Raw genomic sequence first — 22571 nt, forward strand, 5'->3', positions numbered from 1 at the left:
GTGGTGGGAGTGTGGAATGAGCTGCCGGATAAATGTGGGCTCACTTTTAACATTTAAGAAAAACTTGGACGGGTACATGGATGAGAGGGGTGTGGAGGGATATGGTCCAAGTGCAGGTCAGTGGGACGAGGCAGAAAAATGGTTCAGCACAGAAAAGAAGGGCCAAAAGGCCTGTTTCTGAGCTGTAATTTTCTATGGTTCCCTGAAATGCTGGTTCCTGATTTTGTCCTTTGTTACTCCGCACGCCCATCCCAGCATCTGTATCTCATCAGTGTCCAGTCACTCTCCTTCTCCTCTTGATGTTGACAGGTTTCTGCACTATTTAACGATGTCGTTCCCACAGTTGTCCTGTAGATGCTTCCTCTCAGCCAGAAATTCTTTTCTACCACATACATTCCCACTGCACTTCTCCTGGTTACTGCAAAGAGTTGCTTCACTTTCCGTTTCCACATTTCCATCTTCTGCTGACGTCCCCCCCCACTCCCCCCTCCCCAGTGCTTGAATCTACAATGTCACCTGGAGGACCAGCATCTCAGCTTCCAGCTAGACTCGTTACAGCACTCAGGACTTCAACACTGAGTTCAACAACTTTAGACCGTGAATCTTTTCCCCCATATTAATTCCTTTTCTTTAAAAAATATCCCCCCCCCCCCCCCCCCCCGCAACCCCACACATGTATTGTCTCAATATAAACCCTCCCCCCCCCCGTTCCTACATCAGGTCTTTTGCTCTTGAAGTTGCTACACCTTGTTGCAATCTCTCACAGCTAATATCTATCAGATTCTCCCTCCTGACAAGGACTCGAGACGTTCACTCTGCTTCCAGACTCCAGCGCCCACAGTATTTTATTTAATTCACAGGAAATGACTCACCCTCTCCAAATTGTCAGCCAGAATCTTTAAACCTTTGCTTAGATCCTCACCTTTCCGCACCAGTGGATCTTCAGTTGGAGCTATTGACGCTAATTCCATTCCCCGTCATCTATTGCATATATTTCCAGATGCTCATCCAATCCCTGTTTAAGTAACCTGAAACCTCTGCCGATTTGTGGCTGAGCAATTCATAGAAACATAGAAATCCTGCAGTGCAGAAAGAGGCCATTCGGCCCATCGAGTCTGCACCGACCACAATCCCACCCAGCCTACATATTTACCCACTAATCCCTCCAACCTGTGCATCTCAGGACACGAAGGGGCAAATGTCGGCACGGCCAATCAGCCTCACCCGCACATCTTTGGACTGTGGGAGGAAACCGGGGCACCCGGAGGAAACCCACACAGACATGAGGAGAATGTGCAAACTCCACACAGACAGTGACCCGAGCCGGGAATCGAACCCAGGTCCCTGGAGCAGCAATGTTAACCACTGTGCTACCGTGCCGCCCCAGAACAAGGAACAAAATCCCGTGTTGTAAAAACTGTCTCTGCTAAAGCTTCCCTCTCCTTCAATCTAGTTACAACCGAGCTCTTAAATTGATTTATTAATTAATATAGAAACAGGAGGAGGCCATTTGGCCCTTCGAGCCTGCTCCACCATTCAACACAATCATGGCTAATTGTCCAACTCAATAGCCTAATCCTGCTTTCTCCCCATAACCTTAGATCCCATTTGCCCCAAGTGTTATATTTAGTCACCCCTTGAGTATAGAATGATAATCCTTCAGTGTTTGCCTTCTTGAAACCTGCCATCATTTCCAAGCACCTTCCCTGTTCCAGCGAACAAGCTGCTTCCACTACCTCTCCCGGCAGCGAGTTCCAGGCTCCCACCACCCTCTGTGTAAAACAATTTGCCTCGTATATCTTGTTTAAACCTTGCCCCTCGCATCTTAAACCTATGCCCCTAGTAATTGATTCTTCTACCCTGGGAAAAAGCTTCTGACTATCCACTCTGTCCATGCCTCTCATAATCTTGTAGATTTTTATCAAGTTGCCCCTCAACCTCCGTCGTTCCAGTGAGAACAAACCAAGTTTCTCCAACCGCTCCTCGTAGCTAATGCCCTCCATGCCAGACAACATCCTGGTAAATATTTTCTGTACTCCCTCCAAAACCTCCACATCTTTCTGGTAGTGCGGTGACCAGAACTGAACACTATATTCCAAGTGCGGCCTAACTAAGGTTTTATAAAGCTGCAACATAACTCGCCAATTCTTAAACCCAATGCCCTGGCAGATGAAGGCAAGCATGCCATGTGTCTCCTTGACTACTTTCTTCACCTGCCTTGCCACTTTCAGTGACCTGTGTACCTGTACACCCAGATCCCTCTGCCTATCAACACTCTTAAGGGTTCTGCCATTTACTGTATATTTCCTATCTGTATTAGACCTTCCAAAATGCATTACCCCACACTTGTCCGGATAAGATGTGCAGGTTTGATGGATTGGCCGTGCTAAATTGCCCCTTAGTGTCAGGGGGATTAACTAAGGCAAATGCATGGAGTTATGGGGATAGCGCTGAGTGGGATTGTGGTCAGTGCAGACTTGATGAGCCAAATGGCCTCCTTCTGCACTGTAGGATTCTATGATTCTCACAAAGGGATGTGTAGAACTAAGTTCTGGCTATGATATCTTTCCAAATTTAACATCATTTTCTTGCTTTTTATTTTAAGGCCCCATCTATAGAATCTCATTTGCCCTCCACTGCCTTCAATACTTCTGTTAAACATGGGCATGCCCACACGTCTGGATCTCTCTCTGCCTCGAGTTAATACAAAATGATCACAGGAGGAGATACTTCATTGACAGAGAGGTGAATGAGTGCACCGTAATATTGATCCTGAAGGGAATTAAACACAGCATTGAATAGGAGTGGATTTACCTATAAATAATTGGCCTATAGTGGACTAGGTTTGTGATCATCTGGACTCCCTGCTCCTCGTACTAACTTGTGAACCTGATAATCCCTCACTGTTTGCCCTCTCTGAAGTTAAAGTTAATTTAGTGTTGCAAGTAGGCTTACATTAACACTGCAATGAAGTTACTACAAAAATCCCCTAGCTGCCTCACTCTGGAGCCTGTTTGGGTACACTGAGGGAGAATTTAGCTTGGCCAGTGCATCTAACCAGCACGTCTTTCAGGAAACCAGAGCACCTGGAGGAAACCCACGCAGACATAAGAACATAAGAATTAGGAGCAGGAGTAGGCCATCTGGCCCTTCGAGCCTGCCCCGCCATTCAATAAGATCATGGCTGATCTGTCGTGGCTCAGTTCCACTTTCCGGCCCTCTCCCCATAACCCTTAATCCCCTCTCTTATCAAAAACCCATCAACCCGCTTCTTGAAAATATTTAGTGAGGCAGCCTCCACCACTTCAATGGGTAGAGAATTCCAGAGATTCACCACCCTTTGAGTGAAGAAGTTCCTCCTCAACTCCGTTCTAAAACGCCCCCCCTTTATCTTGAGGCTGTGCCCCCTAGTCCTACTGTCTTTTTTGAGCGGGAAGAGTCTCTCCACCTCTATCCTATCCATCCCATTCATCATCTTATACGTCTCAATGAGATCTCCCCTCATTCTTCTAAACTCTAACGAGTACAAGCCTAGTTTATTCAGCCTCTCCTCATAGCTCAACCCCCTCAACTCTGGCATCAGCCTAGTAAACCTCCTCTGCACTCCCTCCAAGGCCAAAACATCTTTGCGCAGGTGCGGCGCCCAAAACTGCACACAGTACTCCAGCTGCGGCCTCACCAATGCCCTATCCAGCCGCAGCAAGACCTCCCTACTTTTATATTCAATCCCCCTCGCTATGAAGGCCAGCATCCCATTCGCCTTCCTGACCACCTGCTGTACCTGCAAGCTGGGTTTTTGCGACTCATGCACAAGGACCCCGAGGTCCCTCTGCACCGTCGCCTGCTGCAGTTTTTTGCCATGTAAGTAAGACACAGGGAGAATGTGCAGACTCCACACAGACAGTGACCCAAGGCGGGAATTGAACCCGGGTCCCTGGCGCCGTGAGGCAGCAGTGCTAACCGCTGCGCCACCGTGCCACCCCAATTTTGACGTTCTCTGCAGGACTTCCCTTTGCCTTTATCAAGAAAAAATTCTTCACAAAAGCTTTGAATCCCTGGTATCAATCTAATGACTTTGTATCGCACCCAATCTATGGCTCTGATTGGTTTTTATTCCTTTATGGGATGTGGGTGTTGCTGGCGAGGCCAGCATTTGCTGCCTATCCTTAGTTGCCATTCAGAAGGTGGTGGTGAGCTGCCTTCTTGAACGCTGCAGTCCCTGAGGTGTAGGTACACCCACAGTGCTGTTTGGGGAAGAGATGCGGGGGGGGAAATGGTGTGAATAACCTTCCTGTATATGGGTCTGCATCACTGCACACAATAATTGTACTGACCAGAGTTAACGTCATTTCAGATTGAACAGCCCTTTCTTGCTTTTCTATCCTGCGTGCACAGGACCCAGAATTACATTTGGCTTACTGCTTTTGAGAAGGAATGAATATGCACCCCCAGATCTTTCTGTTCTTCCATTTAATACATGTACGATCGTGGGAAGAAGCAATTATTGACAGACAGTGGCCTGTAGTGACCCGAAAGAGAATTAAATGATACATTAGTGGAAAAGGGTTTCTAGTTGAGAATATTGATCAGTGGTGGCCTTGATTTGTTGACTTGGTCTTTATTGAAGTGTTAGGTGATGTGAGGAGAATGGGAGAGGCCAGCTGTGGTTTTAGTTGCATTGTTTTATGACCTGTAATTTTCCCTCTTCTCTGCTGCCAGGGGACACATTCCCCGTGGACCCCAGCAATCCTGAGCCTCTAACGAGTGTTGATTGGCATAAGGCAGGACTTCCGTCCTCACGCAAGAGGAGGTCTCGCCTCATGGAGCTGCCGGCCGATCAGGTTGACCAGCAGCTCTCCAGTCCCTCCGGGAACAGCGCTTCGGAGGCCGGAAGAGGTACAGCAGGGCGCTGCCTGCAACTAAGAACTGGAGGACAGGGGAGTAGCATGGGTCACAAGGGTGGTGAGGGTATGGAATGTCCTGAGGCAGTCTCAAGGCAGTGATCAGGGTCTCAGGGATAGGCCGGGGTTGGGGGAGCGTGGCGAGGGAGGCCCGATGGGGCTTTGAGGGGGCTTCTGATGGATGTGTACCCTCTGCCTTCCCATCAGAGATTCAACTCTGCCTGATTATGCCCTCCCACCCCCTCGCCCTGTCCCGAACCAAGCTGTCATCTGCTGACCAGCCCATAAATTGAGAATGGGTGAAAATAGGTGGCCACTTAAGGGCCTTAATTGGGGCAAATGCAGACTTCCCCTCCAAGGTCCTGCCCACCCCACTGTAAGATCACTACCCATTCTGGGGGGGCAGGATCCTGAAGCGAATCTCCTCCATTCAATTTCACACATCCCTCCCCTCCCCCAAACCATCTGAAGGGACAGACATGGCCCCACACCTCCAACTAGCAGAGGGGAGAGAGAGTAACATTCTGCCTCAAGTTGTCTTGAATTAAGTGAATTCAGGAGTTGAACCCGTTTGAATGTTTCTGAATGGGCAGGTTTACTTCAGTTGGAATTCTGGATGGCACGGACTGGCATGTTTGGGTTTCTCAATCCAGATCTTACAGTTCAGAAAAATACAACATTCGCAACAGGCTGGAATCCAAGTCCAGAATTTGGATTCCTTTAGTCTGATCATATAGAGGAGAGTAGGATGTCACCTGGGCTCAGTGCCCTTGACTCTAAAACAGGAGGTTATTGGGTGTCATTCCTGGGCCCTGAGGCTGATATTCCAATGCCATATTGAAGGTGTGCTGCACTGTCTGAGGTAGCATCTTCCCAATGAGATGTGAGACCATGTCTGCCCCGTCAGATGGGTCTAAGAGATCCCATTGCATGATTTGAAGAAGACCAAGACCGTTATCCACAGTGTTCCATGCCTAAAGTAGATAATTTCGTCATCGTGACATTGTTGTTGGAAATTTGCTGTGCATCACAGAATAGAATAGGATTTCTACTGTACAAGAAAAGGCCTTTCAGCCCATCGAGTTTGCACTGACAACAATCCCACCCAGCCCCTAGCCTCATAACTGCACATATATACCCTCCTAATCCTCCTGACACGAAGGGGCAATTTAGCATGGCCAATCCACCTAACCTGTATTTCTTTGGACTGTGGGGGGAAACCAGAGCACCTGGAGGAAACCCACGCAGACATGGGAAGAACATGCAAACTCCATACGGACAGTCACCCAACACCGAATCAAAACAGAGTCCCTGGTGCTGTGAGGCAGCAGTGCTAACCACTGTGTCACTGTGCCACCCTTAGTGTACAAACTGGCTTCCCCTTTTCCGACAATAACAGGGACAACTTGCATTTATATAACACAGCAAAACATCCTTCTGTAAGGTTTGAGCTTGAACAACATCAAGAGACGTTAGGTCAGGTGATCAAAACCTTAGCCCAAAAAGATAGGTTTTAAGGAGTGTCTGAAAGGAAGAGGGAAAGATTGAGGAAGAAGATCCCAGAGCATAAGATAGCTGCCAGCGGTGGTGTGAAAGAAATTAGTCGTACACCAGGGGGCAGCATTGCAGGAGTGCAGAGTTCTTGAAAGGTGATCAGTGAATGATGTTTTCCACTGCAGATTGACAATACACCTACACACCTTACCAAACATGGTAACTGTGACGCCACTGACCTGTTCATTTTGAAACCCAAACTAATCATTCAGAATGTGAATTCAAAACTCCCCCGGTAAGTTGGAGAGTTTGGATTCAGTTTCCAAAAGCTAGTCCCAGTAAAAATGATGATGAAAGCTGTTGGATTGTTGTAAAAACCCAACTAGTTCAGTCTTACTTCAGGAAAAGTAACCTGTTGTCTTTATAATTTGGTCAGTATATAACTCTATCCAGGAATGGGCTACCTGGGCTAGTGAGTGGGACACATGAGTGGCCCTCCTTTGTCTCAGTGGGCCACAAGATGGAAATTAGCTGTTCACTAATCATAACCCTTGAATAAGATTCAATACATTTAAAACACGTAAATATTTCATAATGAGTTAAGTTATGCTTTGTCATTTATATTTAATAAAACTATCATCAACTTCAAATGGTTAAAAACAAAAGAAATACTTATGTTTTGGACAGAGAGAGAGAGCAGGGCTCTCACAGTCAATGTTAGAATCATAGAAACTCTACAGTGCAGAAGGAGGCCATTCGGCCCATCATGTCTGCACCAACCACAATCCCACCCAGGCCGATCCCCCATATCCCGACATATTTTACTCACTAATCCCTCTAAACTATGCATCTCATGACTCGAAGGGGCAATTTTTAGCATGGCCAATCAACCTAACCTGCACATCTTTGGACGGTGAGAGGAAACCAGAACACCTGGAGGAAACCCACGCAGACACGAGGAGAATGTGCAAACTCCGCACAGACAGTGACCCGAGCCGGGAATCGAACCTAGGTCCCTGGAGCTGTGAAGCAGCCGTGCTAACCACTGTGCTACCGTGCCGTCCAGGGTATGTTTGTGTTGTGAGCAATCAGCACGTACCTCACTTCACTTGCCCTTGCTTATCAGTCACCCTGCGAAACAAGTATGTGGCTGGAATTAGCAAAGTGCGGCAATCCTGTGCGTAGGCAGCAGTCAACAAAGTGCCTCAAGGGCTGCACTCAGAACCCAGATGGTTTGCGTGTGGCCCCTGGGCCACAAGTTCCCCAGTGCCGTTTGAGTCACACACCAGCATGGTTAATTCCTCGCTGACCTCTGGTGTGGTGCAATATGGTAAGAAGCCTGACAACACCAGGTTAAAGTCCAACCAATTTATTTGCTAGTAAACTCACAAGCTTTAGGGGTTTGCCCGTTCGTCAGGTGAATAGAGTGTTCTGGCCTCAGAGCGTAAAACAGCACAGACAGTTTACAGATTACTGATTAGAATGCGAGTCTTTACAACTAACTTGCTATTCAAGTCTTAAACTTGCCAACAATGTGAGTGGAAAGAACATTAGGCATAGTTTAAAGAGATGTGTATTGTCTCCAGACAGTACAGTAAGTGAGGTTTTGCAAACCCAGGCAAGTCATGGGGGTTACAGATAGTGCAACGTGAACCCAAGGTCCCGGTTGAGGCCGTCCTCGCGTGCGGAACTTGGCTATCAGTCTCTGCTCAGCGACTCTGCGCTGTCGTGTGTTGTGAAGGCCGCCTTGGAGAACGCTTACCCAAAGATCAGAGGCCGAATGCCCGTGACCACTGAAATGTTCGCCAACAGGAAGAGAACAGTCTTGCCTGGTGATTGTCGAGCGATGTTCATTTATCCGTTGTCATACCGTCTGCACCGTCTCCCCAATGTGCCCATTGTATCAAAGGGCTGGAAGAATGTCTCCTCTCACCTTCACAGGGAAAGCAGTGATGGGTGATCAGTGCTACTGCACTCAGATGTCTCATGATGCAGGAAGGATTAGTAATTATAGGATCACATTATTTACTATTAACAACATACTAGCTCTACACATGACTAAATGCCTGACTCTATATTGAGCAACTTGGTTACATTTCCTTGTTTGGTATTTGATTTTCTCTTCTCTGGTTAAGGTTTCAATATGAATCAGATTTAAGGCCCTCGGTTTAGCGTATTGGCATGTCAGAATCTGAATGTCTCAATGGGGATATGAAATGGCGATAGGGAGTATGTGAAAATTGCGGAGAGGAATTTGAGAGAAACAGATGAGGTACTTGTAAATTAGTATTCCGAGGTGTAACCTTGGGGCCTTAATGTCGCTGCAGTAGTTGGAGTAGCCTAGGGGCAGGGGTAAGTATCAATCTATCCAGCAGCCAGACTGGGTCAGTCAGATTAGAGGATGCAGTGTTTAGTTGAAGAGCAGAAGGATGCAAATGTGGTTTTCATCCTTGAGTATTGTGTACCAGATGTGGTTTAATACTAAAGTGTTAGATCAAATGTTAGCTTTGTAATTGAATATTACCTCATCCACTGTTCAAAATGCAATGCCAAAAAATGCAATCAAGTGCAAAAATGTGGCAGATAAAGAAAAATGACACTTAAAAAAAACTTTCCCTTCTATTGTTTGTTGAAATGTCAGGAGTTTATTTGTTCACAATGGGGATCAACAACACACTGAAACAAAGTTTTAATTCCCCTGTGTACCTGCTCACTTAAGAGAGTTGTACCCTTTGTGCAACAGTGTCATGATGCTGTGCCTTTAAGAAATACATTTATATCATGTTTCTTGTAAAGGGTATGATTAAAATTCAGCTCTGTCTTGAAGGGTGCCGAATTGTCTCCAGAATCTTTTGCATTGATAGCTGGGAGAGCAGGTTAAGTACCTGACATATTTGTTTTAAGGTGAACTGAAGCGCTTGTGTTGACTTGGGTCCCCCCTGGAGTTTCAGAGTAAAGTTTTGATTGGGTTGATTGACAGGGATCAAGGCATGTGTTTAATGGGAGCAGCTAAGTGTGCTGGAAAAAATAAACATGATTTCTGTTTCATTTTAAAACAAGCAGTTACTGCTTGGTTCTGAAAGAAGCAAGACATTTCTCTTTGTCTCTCTCTCTGTCAAAGGTGTCTGAGAGCTACAGGATTGGCAACCTAAGTCCAAGTAAGTAAATTTGTGTTTAGCTTAACTGATTTTGAAGAGAGCTGCAAGAGGAATATTCTTGAATTGGAACTCATAAGAATAGGTTAGAAGTTAAGAATTGTATCTGGTTATGTTTAAGTGTTGTTCAATTGTTAAATGTTAAACCAATTTATTTGTTATCGTTAAGCTGTGTTGTTAAATAAAGTTTTGTTTTGTTTTGATAAAAACTTTCCCGGGTATCAGTAGAATCATACCTGGGAGTGGAACATCCTATCCTTACGCTAATACCAAATTAGCAAATTGTCTGAAGTCCTGATAAAACTTGGGGTTTTTAATCTGTGCCCTAACTACAGAAACAGCTTAATTTCTCAATAAGTCTCATCTCCTGCGACGGAGCCCCATTGTGCACTGGCCCAGCCCCATCAAATCAAACACTGCTTCTTGCTATCAGTTGATGCAGAGAAAAGCTTGTCTGGCCAGAATGGAGCGGTGGAGGAGGAAACCCAAATGGGAAATCTCTGCTCAGGGACTTGGCTGAAATGGGGATATGGACATCAGGGTGTAGCTAATGCTCGTGAACCCCATCTCCCATCGCCACCATCCCTCGCCACAACTTCACAAAATCGAATGTGCGATAGAATTAAGGACAAAAAGAAATTCCACAAATGGATTATGAGATACCCTCTGCCTTATAGTACTCGTAAATTGTATGTAAATGATTGAGAATTTAATGCACTCAGTGTGACAACGTCTGATTGATAGACTTTAATATGAAATGCAGACTTTTCATTTCTATGCTGTAAATTAGAGGGCTGAACGTTGCAACATATTGGCTGGAATTTTCCAGCTGCAGTGGGATCTTCTGGTCCCGCTGACAGCGCACCCCCTGCCGTGGGTTTCCCAGCGATGAGGGGTGCATTCAACAGAAAACCCCGTTGATAACAGCAGGCATGATGTGGAGATGCTGGCGTCGGACTGGGGTAAACACAGTAAGAAGTCTCTCACCACCAGGTTAAAGTCCAACCAATTTCAGATTGGCCAATGACAGGCCATCCCGAAACACGCGGTGGGTTGCATGGGACGTACTGCCCTTTGTAATTATTTGTGTATATAAATGATCATCAATCTTTGAATACTTCATTTTAATTTCAGTGATTGATATGCTGCGAGTTATTTTATTTGTACCATCATCACAAAGCAGCACCTTTTTAAAATTAACTCATTATCTATTAGTCTCATTCTATAACAAGCCCATCCCCAGTTATTTTAAAAAAACATTCATTCGTGGGACGGGGGTATCGCTGGCTGGCCAGCGTTTATTGGCCATCCCTCGTTGCCTTGTTCAAAGGTCAACCGCATTGCTGTGGTTCTGGAGTCACATATAGGCCAGACAAGGTAACGACAGCAGAATTCCTTTCATAAAGGACATTAGTGGGCGGCACGGCAGCACATTGGTTAGCACTGCTGCTTCACAGTTCCAGGGGCCTGGGTTCAATTCCCGGCTCGGGTCACTGTCTGTGTGGAGTTTGCACATTCTCCTCATGTCTGTCTGAGTTTCCTCCGGGTGCTCTGGTTTCCTCCCACAGTCCAAAGCTTTGTGGATTAGATTAATTGGCCATGCTAAATGGCCCCTGAGTGTTCCAGGATGTGTAGTTAGAGGGATTAGCGGGTGGATATGGGGATAGGGCCTGGGTGGGATTATGGCTGGTGCAGACTCAATGGACTGAATGGCCTCTTTCTGCACTGTAGCATTCTATGATTCTAGTGAACCAGGTGGGGTTTTTTACACAGTGGTTTCATGGTCATCAGTAGATTCTTAATTCCAGATTTTTAAAATTAAATCTAAATTCTACTATCTGCAGTGTCTGGATTCGAACCCGGATCCACAGGACAGTAGCTGAGTTTCTGGATTGATTGAGTAGTGAAAACACCGCTGGGCCATCACCTTCTCCAACATGCACTGGCGAAGTTGCTGTGATATGGGCTGGCGACGTTGTTGGAAATTGTGGATATATAACCCGCAATGTTTCAATCATTCATTTTAATGGATGGAAAATGGCAGATTCCTGAAACCATTGGGAAGGAAGACTAGATTGTCAGATGTGCTGAAGAAGTTCAGTTTTGCTTTCACTAAGAAACCTTGTAGCTCACTCCCAGCCAGTGTACTCTTTCGCATTGTTCGCATTGCTTCAGTCTAAAGAGCTGATCCTTTCAGATTAAGGACATGTGACAGCCTTGGCCAGCCCACTGTCAGACCTGCTCCCTTGCTAACACTCTGCAGTTGCCGGGATTTAAGCTGCTTGTTCTCTCGCCATCCTTAAGCAGGATTAGAACAGAGCTGACGGCCTTTTCTCTCTCTTGACTTTTTAGTTAATGAAAAGCAAATCAAGCTTATTGCTTATTGCAACTTTGGAGGAATGCGATTAAGTATGTTTCTTTGTGACTTGGATTTAGGTTAAGTTCCCCAGACCATAACTGTGTGGAAAATAGTCGAGCTATTTAATATTCTACAGTGCTCCAATATCGAAGTACCCCAGTCACTTCATTTGCCCACATTACACCAAAAATAGTACCTTGCCATAGAATCCCTGCAGTGCAGAAAGAGGCCATTCAACCATCAAGCCACCACCGACAACAATCCCACCCATTTGTTTGCCATGTGGGCTGAAGGGCCTGTTTGTGCTGTAGTGTTCCATGTTCACCCTGGCCCTATAAACCCATGTATTTACCCTGCTAATCCCCTCGATACTAAGGGGCAATTGATCCTGGCCAATCCACCTAAGCTGCACATCTTTGGACTGTGGGAGGAAACCCATGCAGACACAGGGAGAATGTGCAAACTCCACACAGACAGTGACTGAGGCTGGAATCAAACCTGGGTCCCTGGTGCTGTGAGGCAGCAACGCTAACCGCTGCGCCACCCTTTTATAGCACCTGTAGCATCGCAGTTCTTATATTGGGGTAGCAGAAAGTTTGGATCTTGCAATAATGGTTGCCAATCTGAAAGTAGTAAAACAACAGTCAGGAGAAGCCAATGGTCAAGTCTCTCAGTGTTTATTGGGTTATATTGGAAGAGCAGGATGCTACAGTTCTAGCACATTAGCAACAAATTCTGCTGATACTGAGCAAGGCCCCCAGCCTATATAAACACTTCTTAGCAGTTTGGTTCAATCTGAGCAGAATTGTTGGGGGAGGAAAACACATTCATCTTCTGCCTATCTCAAAAAGGAAGGAACAACTGGGATGCCCCTTTTAAATTAGTCGTAGCTTAACGAGTTTTCTAATTTTAACTCCATAATATTGGTTCTTCCTTGAAACTTTATTAACACAAATAAAACAGACAACAGCAACTCCCCCCCCCCCCCAAACAGAATGGGCCAGTCCAGTATGACATCACTCCATCAATAGCTTGTCATCAACTTGGCCTAGCCAATCAGCTTTTGCTGCATGGATACAATCTGGGACTGGGATGAGGAGTTGAGTCTGATGATTGTGTGTAGAGGTGGCTGGGTGTCTTTGTGACTTGGGATTGGGCCAGTATAAGCTAAGGAGGGTCACTCTCTCTGTTCCCAAGTAAGAACTCCTCCTCAGCTTCAAAGGCCGTCTGTTTCTGAAGGGAAACTCTCAAATCACAACTAGTACTTTGGAGAAATGACAATGAAATTCTTCTGCTTTGTTATCGGTGAAGGTTTGAAGGCCAGCTTGTTTGCGTGCCCAAAGAACTTCCGGCACCTCTGCTGAACATCATCGACAAACAGTCTCCGCCAAGGTCCAGGACCAAGCCTTCCAGTTCCATTTCTGTCGACAAGGGAAGGGGTGACAACTGCTGAGCTAACAGGACGATGACCACAGCCTCAAAGAAATGTAAGTTTAAGTGTACTGTTGAGATTTCGAACCTACGCGGGATGTTCCCTTGGGTTCTCTGCCCCCAGCCTCTCCTGTAGGTGGAACCTTGCCACCCAAAAGCAATCATACAATCAGGTGACTCAACCCTTTGCTGTGTGTGTTGGTGGATACTGTCATCCCAAATGGGCTCCTGTGTGCTTTACTACCGCCCCCACGAAAGCTGACACATTGGGCAACTGGAAGAATATATGAATAGGATGGGAATGGGAGGATACGGACTCTAAGTGCATACGGTTTTACTTTAGGCAGGCATCGTGATCGGCACAGGCTTGGAGGGCCGAAGGGCCTGTTCCTGTGCTGTACTGTTCTGTGTTCTTTGTTCAAATGTGGAGATGCCGGCGTTGGACTGGGGTAAACACTAAGAAGCCTGGCAACACCAGGTTTAAGTCCAACCGATTTATTTGATAGTAAACTCACAAGCTTTCGTCAAAGGGGCAAACCCCAAAAGCTTGTGAGTTTACAATCAAATAGACTGGTTGGAATTAAACCTGGTGTTGTCAGACTTCTTTCTTTATTCAAAGCCAGTTGTAAACCAACAAACTGGTTATTTTAGAGAAAGGAGGAGAGGACTTGCATTTATATAGTGCCTTTCACACCCATGTTATTGTGTTCTGGGTTTCACGTCACTGGAGGGATGTGAATGCATTGGAGAGAGTGCAGATGAGGTTTGCAAGAATGGTTACAGGGATGAGAAACTTCAGTGATGAGGGTAGACTGGAGAGGTTGGGACTGTTTTCCTTGCAGAGAAGAAGGGGAAGAAGAGATTCAATAGAGATGCTCAATGTCATGAGAGGTTTGGATCGAGTAGTTAGGGAGAAACTGTTCCCGCTTGTAAAAAGTTCAATAACAAGAGGGTACAGATTTAAGGTGGTTTGCAACAGAAAATGCAATGTAAGAAAAACCTTTTCACACAGCGAGTGGTTGGGGTGTGGAATGCACTGCCTGGAAAGTGTGGTGGAGGCAGGTTCAATCGAGGCATTCAAGAGGGCATTAGATGATTATTTGAATAGAAGCAATGTGCCAGGGTGTGGGGAAAGGGCAGGGGAATGGCACTAAGCCACAATGCTCATTCGGCGAGCTGGTGCCAACATAATGGCCCGAATGGCCTCCTTCTGCACCGTAACAGTTCTGTGATTCAGCGAATGCCGTAAGATGGGAAACATGGCAGCTAACCTGTGCGCAGCAAGCTCCCACAAAGAGCAATGTGACAATTGCCAGGTGACCTTGTAGATGTTGGTTGGAGGGCATAAAGTTCATGTGTAAAATATAAATGAATGAAATACGTACTCTGTAATCGCAGGCTGCTCCGGTCGACTGTTCCCATAATTATCTGTGGCTGTCCACCGGGGTTGCTTGGGACCAAGCGCACCTTGTTCTGGGTTTCCAGGATGCACGTGGGGAAGTAATACCAATTCACCGTTTAAAAATCCACCGGTACAAGAGGAAGTGTGAATGTAGCTTGTAGGGGGTGGGATTCTGATAGCACTGATGGGGGAATCAAGCCAAGGCTTTTTTTTAAAGAAAAGGTAATATATATATTTCAAAAGATTGCTTTTAAGGCATCTTGACAAATATATGAATAGGATGGGAATAGAGGGATATGGACCCCAGCAGAGCCAGGGGTTTTAGTTCAGTGGGGCAGCATGGTTAGTGCAGGCTTGGAGGGCCGAAGGACCTGTTCCTGTTCTGCAATCAGTTTGCCTGGACTCTCCACCAAGGCCGTGTAGCTCTGGCTGCAAACCGTCTGCAGCACTGATGTGTTTTACAGCCGTCTCATTCCCGAGAAATGATCTTGTCTTTCTCGTGGGATCTTTTTATTTTGCTCACTGGAATGTTCTTCTATTTGCGTGGCAGGGATAAGACAAACAAAGAGAATTTCCCACAGTGTGCCTCGGAAGATCACCGCCCGTCAGTGCGAGGCGCCTTGCCGCACGCTTTACAACACGCTGAAAAGAAAGTACTCGGCAGAGCGGAACATCAGGACGGAGACGGTCAAAATGCAAAGCGGTCGAAGCCCAGCGCAGCGACACGAGCAGCGCAGCACCAAGATGTGAGTGTTACCAGCACGGATTTATCTTCAGACATTAATTCAATGTAATTATTGCAGATAAAAGAGATGTGCTGGCAAAGTTTTTTTTTGTGTTGCGCTCATCAGGACAGACACAAGAGTGCCAAATTTCAAAGGGAGCAACAATCTGTACTGAGTGAGAAAAGGGTGCTGATCGGTTGGCAAGTCAACCCTGATTGGGCAAGGTATTACCATGGGGAATTAATGAATATTTGCCTGAATACGTGTAACTTCTAGCAAAAGTAATTTAAGATTGTTGAACCTATAATCATAGAACCCATAAGTGCAGAAGAGGGCCATTCAGCCCATCAAGTCTGCACTGACTCTTCAACAGCACATCTTACCCAGACCCTAATCCGTAACCCCATGTATTAGCTAAGTAAACCCCCTAACCTACACTAAGGGACAATTTAGAATAGCCAATCTGCCTGTGCTGCCCATCTTTGGACCACGGGAGGAAACCTACGCAGACACTGGGAGAAAGTGTGAACTCTGCACAAATAGTGGCCCAAGACTGGAAGTGAACCTGGGCCCCTGGCGCTGTGACGCAGCAATGCTAACTACTGTGCTGCCCAATGCTTGCTGGACGGTGCATATATTTATATTGAGACCTGTCCTCTGCAGCCAAAAGGAACATGGCCAGGCATTGTGCTTTTTTTTGAATTAAACAAAATCATGGGGGACAGTAGTTTCCAGATGTATTCTCCAATGCCTTGACCAATGTCCCAATCAATCAGCTCCCTTTTCTCATGCAGTATAAGTTGTTGCTCCTTTGAAATTTGGCGTTCTGGTGACTGTCTTGATGAGTGCATGATGAAAAGCTTCAACAGTAGATCCTTTTTTCTGTAATTAAGTAGATTGGAAATGTGAAATGAAGTAATAGAGAAGAAAAACTACAGTGCTTGCAATAATGCCTCTTACATTACAATAACAACTGTATTTACCCAAACATACTTCCCTGGTTGTTTTTTAAAATTTATTATTTATTTATTAGTGTCACAAGGAGGCTTACATTAACACTGCAATGAAGTTACTGTGAAAATCCCCTAGTTGCCAAGCTCCGGTGCCTGTTCGGGTACACTGAGGGAGAATTTAGCACGACCCAATCAGCCCGTCCTTCAGACTGTGGGAGGAAACCAGAGCACCCGGAGCAAACCCACGCAGACACGAGGGCCAGAATTTTACCAGCAGAGTTTCTTGCGGAACGGAATTCTCTGGTGGCCTCGGGCAGGATTTTATGAGTCTCGCCTGGACGAGCTTGTAAAATCCTGGCCGGGGAGAACGTGCAAACTCCACGCAGACAGCGACCCAAGCTGGGAATCGAACCTGGTCCCTGGCGCTGTGAGGCAGGAATACTAATCACAGTGCCACTGTGGTTTTGAAGTAAGGTAGTTTGCCCTGAAGTTGTGGGTTGGCATCCTTCCATCTGCCAGAGGTGAAGGGAACTCTGCTGAGGATGGATAAGCTCAACTGCCGTGTTTCCTCTTGAGAGTTGAACAAACTGATTCTGGAAGAATAAAGTCTGCCACAAATGCCCCAGAGGAAGCTGTCCCTTCCCAGTGGTGTAGAATAATCTCCGCTGGCACCTTGTTTTCAGGGCTGACGTCTGCTGTGGAGTCTCTGAAACCACGTGTTGGCGAGCTGCTGAACTCCAGCTGATGCTGCCATTTGCATCTGGAGTCTTCCACCTATCGGGATTGATGTTGGGGGCTTTCGTGTGTGTCTTGGCAAGGATGTGCCTGACCATGTGGCATATCCTTGGGGATGCCCATGAATGTGCGCTGGCCAGCAGAGGGTTCTGGATTAGTGCTAACAGCGTCTTTGTTGTAGAAAGGACTCCTTCATTGGTAACTTTTCTTTCCGTGTGATGCCAAGGATGTCGCGTTGACACCAGAGACAGAAGTTATTGAGCCTTTGTCCAGGCTTCGCTGCCACACAGCAAAGTGCTGAGGATACAGGCCTCGGAGAGGGAGACTCTCAAATGCTAAGATACAGAGGGATCTGGGGGTCCTTGTACATTAATCACAAAATGTTATCATGCAGGTACAGCAAAGTAATTAGGTAAATTAAACGTTTGGCTTTATTGTAAGGGGGATGCAATATAAAAGTAGGAAAGTCTTGCTACAACTGTATAGACCATATTGTGTGCAGTTTTCTTAGGGATGGGTAAACTTGCACTGGAAGCAACTTCACTGTAGGTTGTCTTGTGAGGATAGGTTGTGCTTGTCCTCAATGGAGTTTAGAAGACTAAGAGGTGAAACATATAAGATTGTGAGGGGGTTAGACAAGTTTGATGCTGAAAGGATTTTCTCCTTATGAGGGAATCTAGAACGAGGGGCACAATTTGAAATTAAGGGGTTATAAGGACCACAGGACTTGGGAACAGGAGAAACCCATTCTTGTCTTCTGTGCCTTCAATAAGATCACGGCTGATCTGTTTGGGATCTCAATTCCACTCCCCAGCTATCCACCATAATCCATGATTTCCTTGTCTGGCAGAAGTTATCTAACTCTGCCTTAAATACATTCAGTGACCCAGCCTCCTTTGCTTTTGGGAACAAGAACTCCACAGGCTAATAACCCTCTCAGATAAAAAAAAACTCCTCATTTCCATTTTGAAAGGCCACCTCTTTTCCTTAAACTGTGTCCTCTAGTTCTAGTGGAAACATCTCCCCCATCAAGTCCTGCCAAGGGTGTCACGGTAGCACAGTGGTGAGCACGGCTGCTTCACAGCTCCGGGGACCTGGGTTTGATTCCCGGCTCGGGTCACTGCCTGTGTGGAGGTTGCACGTTCTCTTCGTGTCTGCGTGGGTTTCCTCCGGGAGCTCCGGTTTCCTCCCACAGTCCAAAGATGTGCGGGTTAGGTTGATTGGCCATGCTAAAATTGCCCCTTAGTGTCCAGGGATGCATAGGTTAGAGGGATTAGTGGGTATAATATGTGGGGATATGGGGGTAAAGCCTGGGTGGGATTATGTTTGATGCAGACTCAGTGGGCCGAATGGCCTCTTTCTGCACTGTATGATTCTACTTAAGGATTATACATGTTTCAATAAGATCAGCTCTCAATTTTCTAAACTCCGACCTGTTCAGCCTTTCCCTTCAGATATTAATAAGTACTTGACTACATAAGGGTCATGTCAGCGAATCCAGACCACTGCGGATCAATACTCTCATCTGTGTACCCTTTCTGTCCAATGCAGCATTGAATTCTCTTCAGGATTATCAATGTAGACTGTTAAATCAATTTGTGGCCGGAATTTTAACTGCCAAGCTCGCCCTGGAATCGGGGCTGGTACGACTCGCAGATCTGAATTCTCTATTGGCCTCAGGTAGATTTTATGAACCTCACCTGATTGAAGTTGTGAAATACCGGGCTACGTCTTTCATTGCTACATCATTTTTCTATTCCGTGGAGGCACAGAGAGGTCCAGGGCTCCACATCTCTCAGAGCTGCAGTGCAGATAAAAGCATGGAATGAAAAGACAATGCACGTTAGATTTTACTTTGGATTGGAGCAGGTGAAGGGAGGTCCTATGGAAAATTCTAATGTTTGGAGAGGGTAAACAATGAAGGATGATCACTGGTTAACTGTCAGTGTAACTGAGAAAGAGACTTGTTGAAATTTTCGCCTCGCATTCATCAGGACAAATCTGGCCTGATGAGTACAAGGTAAAAAGCTTTGACAGTATGTCTCTTTTTTTCCCTGCAATACCCCAGTACTATCAAACAAATTTTCTGTGTAAGGATAAATCACCAGCGGAAAGAGGCAACTTAGTTTTCGCACACACTGTTATTAGAACATAGAATTGCTTTTGCAGCACGGTAGCACAGTGGTTAGCACTACTGCCTCACAGAGCCAGGGACCGGGTTCAATTCCTGGCTTGGGTCACTGTCTGTGTGGGGTTTGCGTGTTCTCCCCATGTCTGCATGGGTTTCCCTCCGGGTGCTCCGATTTCCTCCTACAGTCCAAAGATGTGCTAGTTATGTGGATTGGCCATGATAAATTGCCCCTTAGTGTCAGATAAATGCATGGGGTTATGGGGATAGGGTCTGGGTGGGGTTGTGGTTGGTGCAGACTACATGGACCGAGTAGCCTCCTCCTGTATATAGGATTCTATGATTTTTTTTTACTGCTTGTCATTATTGAGCCAGAGTCTGTAACATAATTTGAGAAGAAGATGGATATGTGTTTAAAAAATAATATATACTATAAAATGTGGGGAAATAGAGTACTGTAAAGAGATCTAGCTGAAGAATTAGTATTGGTAGACACACAGTGGACTGAATGAACTACTTCTGTGTTCTTAAACTCCTTAATTTTATGACAATATATGTTAAGATACTCTTGAAGATGGGAGTTTGTCAGCATTGCATGAAATTTAGTTTAGTTTTAGTTGGAACAACACCAGGGTGCAACTTTAAACAAAAACCCACCTTTCAGATAAGGTGCTAAACCAGGGTCTCGTATATCCTCTCCAGTGGATGTAAAGGAACAAACAAACAGATGAATTTGGAGCAGAAGTAGGTCACTTGGCCCCTTGACCGGTTTTGCCATTCAATAAGATCATGGCTGACCCCATATTACCACCTACCCCGATAATCTTTCACCCCTTGGCTTATCAATAACCTATCTAGCTCTGCCTTCAAGATATTCAAACACAACACTTCCAGTGCCTTTTGAAGAAGAGAGTTCCAAAGACTCTCAACCCTTTGGGAGAAAAGTCTTCTCATTATCTCTGTCTTAAATGGACAACCCCTTATTTTTAAACAGTGAGCCCCTTGCTCTAGACTCTCCCACAAGAGGAAATGTCCCCTCCACATCCACCCTGCCAATACCTCCTCAGGACCTTCACTGTTTTAATCAAGTCACTCTTCTAAACTCCAGTAGATGCAAGCCTGGCCTGTTCAACCCTTCCTCATAATGACAATCCACCCATTCCAGGTACTAGTCCACTAAACCTTCTCTGAAACACTTTCACTGCATTTACAAAGCCCCAGCAGTATTTCCAAGAAGGACAGGAGAGGTCGTCTTCATGCCTGGGACGGCATTGATTCCTTAACCAACATCAGTGGAACGGTGTTCGTTGTTTAATTATCTCACTGCTGTTTTAGGATGCTTGTCCTGCCCCTGTTTCCCTACTTTACAAAGATGATGACACTTCATGGCAACGGGACAGCCAGCAGACATGGAAGGCGCTATATAAATGCCAGGTTGTTCTTGCTAACGTGAAGAAGAGGACCTTCCAAATGAACCATGTCTGCAATTATATGTCCCGGTTTAATCTTTGAACGGCTGATTGGATATGAAACCACGGTTTATTGGGAAGATGTTTGTTGAACATTTCCTTGGTTAGTTGTGGATCTGAATCTGAACAAGATCTAATTGTTTCTTCTGTGTACTTGTTGACTCAATGGTAAGATTCAGTGAAACTTCTTATCACCACGTCTGACCTCTAAGTGACTCACGTGGGAGATTTTGCTCAGTGAGTCTCAAAGTAAGAGAATTCATGGCTTTACACTATACAGGAATACTTTCCGCTCTGTGTGTACTAAAAAACAAACCATATCCAATGATCTCCTGGATTTAGATTGGAGTATATAGTGGGAGAGATTTTCCGTGTCCCCCGCGGTGTGTTTTGCAGCAACGCAGTTGGCCTGCATTGGCCAGCGGTGGGATCTTCCAGTCCTGCTGATGCCAACAGGCTTTCCCATTGTTTGCACCCTTTGCCACTGGGGGGATCCTGCAGCGGGGGAGGGGGTCGGGGGACTGGAAGATCCCATTGGGGGAACGATCGGAAATGTTCATCCAATATTTTGATGAACCATTTCTCTTGAGTTTCATTTACCTTGGGGAACTTTCTGCCTGGTTTCTGCTTTGTTTTTTTTATGCACAATCTCATGCGTTCAGGAACTGCCCTTCACACCGTGTCCTGGTGTAACAGCCTTTATATTGGAAACTCTGACACAGCATCACTTGAAGAGGAAATACTTGCATTTATGCATTGGGTGGGATTTTCCGTCCACGCCTGCCCTCAACCGGAACATCCCGCCTAAGGTCAACGGACCTTTCCGTGGCCCACCCCTCGTCCACTCCAATTCCCATGACGGGCGAAAAGGGAAAGTTTGCCTTGGGATGTTTGATCTCCGCTGGACATCACACAACGTGTCAGAGGCAATGAAATCCTTTTGACGCTGTTGTAATGTTGGAAACAATTTGCACACGTCAAACTCCCAACAGCCAAAAATGTGATAAAGGCTTGATCTTTTTACTGACATTGTGGGCTAGAGATTTGGGCAGGAAGAAATAATCTCTAATATAGCTGTAATGGGGGCAAATTCACAACATTTTCAGTAAAATGTGTGGCCCGCATACCGAAGTTAGCACAGGTAACCAATAACTGGATATTCGATGAGTTTGATTAGAATGTTGAAAAAAGAGATACTAAATGTGAATGTAATTAGCAAGCCAGCAGTCAGCCTAGGTAATTGGTAGTTTTTCCACAAATCTGGACATTGCTGTGACCATGTCTGTTTTAAACGGCAGTGGTTGGCTTCTAATTCTGTCCGTCCAGTTTATCCGTTCATGCTTTTGACACTGTGGACTAGGCAGGTGGCTCAGTGGTTAGCACTGCTGCCTCACAGTTGCAGGGACCTGGGTTCAATTCCAGCCTTGGGTCACTGTTTGTGTGGAGTTGGCACGTTCTTCCAGTGTCTGCGTGGGTTTCCTCCAGGAGTCTTGGTTTCCTCCCACAGTCCAAAGATGTGTGGGTTAGGTTGATTGGCTACGCTAAATCAACCCTAGTGTCAGGGGAGTTAGCAGGGTAAGTATGTAGGGTTACAGGAATAGGACTTGGCTGGGATTGCGGTTGGCGCAGACTCGATGGGCTGAATGGCCTCCCGCACTGTAGGGATTCTGTGACATTCTATAAAACAATGAGGAGCGTAGACGAAGTAGGTAGTCAATATCTTTTCCCAAAGGTACGAGAGTCTAAAACTAGAGGGCACATGTTTAAGGGGAGAGGTATAAAAGTGTCCAGAGGGGTAATATTTTCACACACAGGGTGG

The 22571-nt window shown here is 45.9% G+C and overlaps 1 protein-coding gene across 5 annotated transcripts in view; it reads left to right on the plus strand.

Annotated features, from left to right (window-relative positions):
* fam13c (family with sequence similarity 13 member C) overlaps nucleotides 1–22571 on the plus strand; it is a 142977-nt gene that overhangs the window by 27688 nt on the left and 92718 nt on the right. For all 5 annotated transcript variants that reach the window (XM_080205443.1, XM_080205448.1, XM_080205444.1 and 2 more), the window contains exons 2-3: nucleotides 13221–13396; nucleotides 15293–15488. In XM_080205443.1, the coding sequence (XP_080061569.1) occupies nucleotides 13395–13396; nucleotides 15293–15488 (198 nt within the window). In that variant the 5' untranslated portion in view covers nucleotides 13221–13394. The remainder of the gene's footprint in view (nucleotides 1–13220; nucleotides 13397–15292; nucleotides 15489–22571) is intronic.

The sequence above is a fragment of the Carcharhinus amblyrhynchos genome, chromosome 17, assembly GCF_965287045.1.
Source record: "Carcharhinus amblyrhynchos chromosome 17, sCarAmb.v2.hapA, whole genome shotgun sequence".
In the NCBI taxonomy this organism is placed as follows: domain Eukaryota; kingdom Metazoa; phylum Chordata; class Chondrichthyes; order Carcharhiniformes; family Carcharhinidae; genus Carcharhinus; species Carcharhinus amblyrhynchos.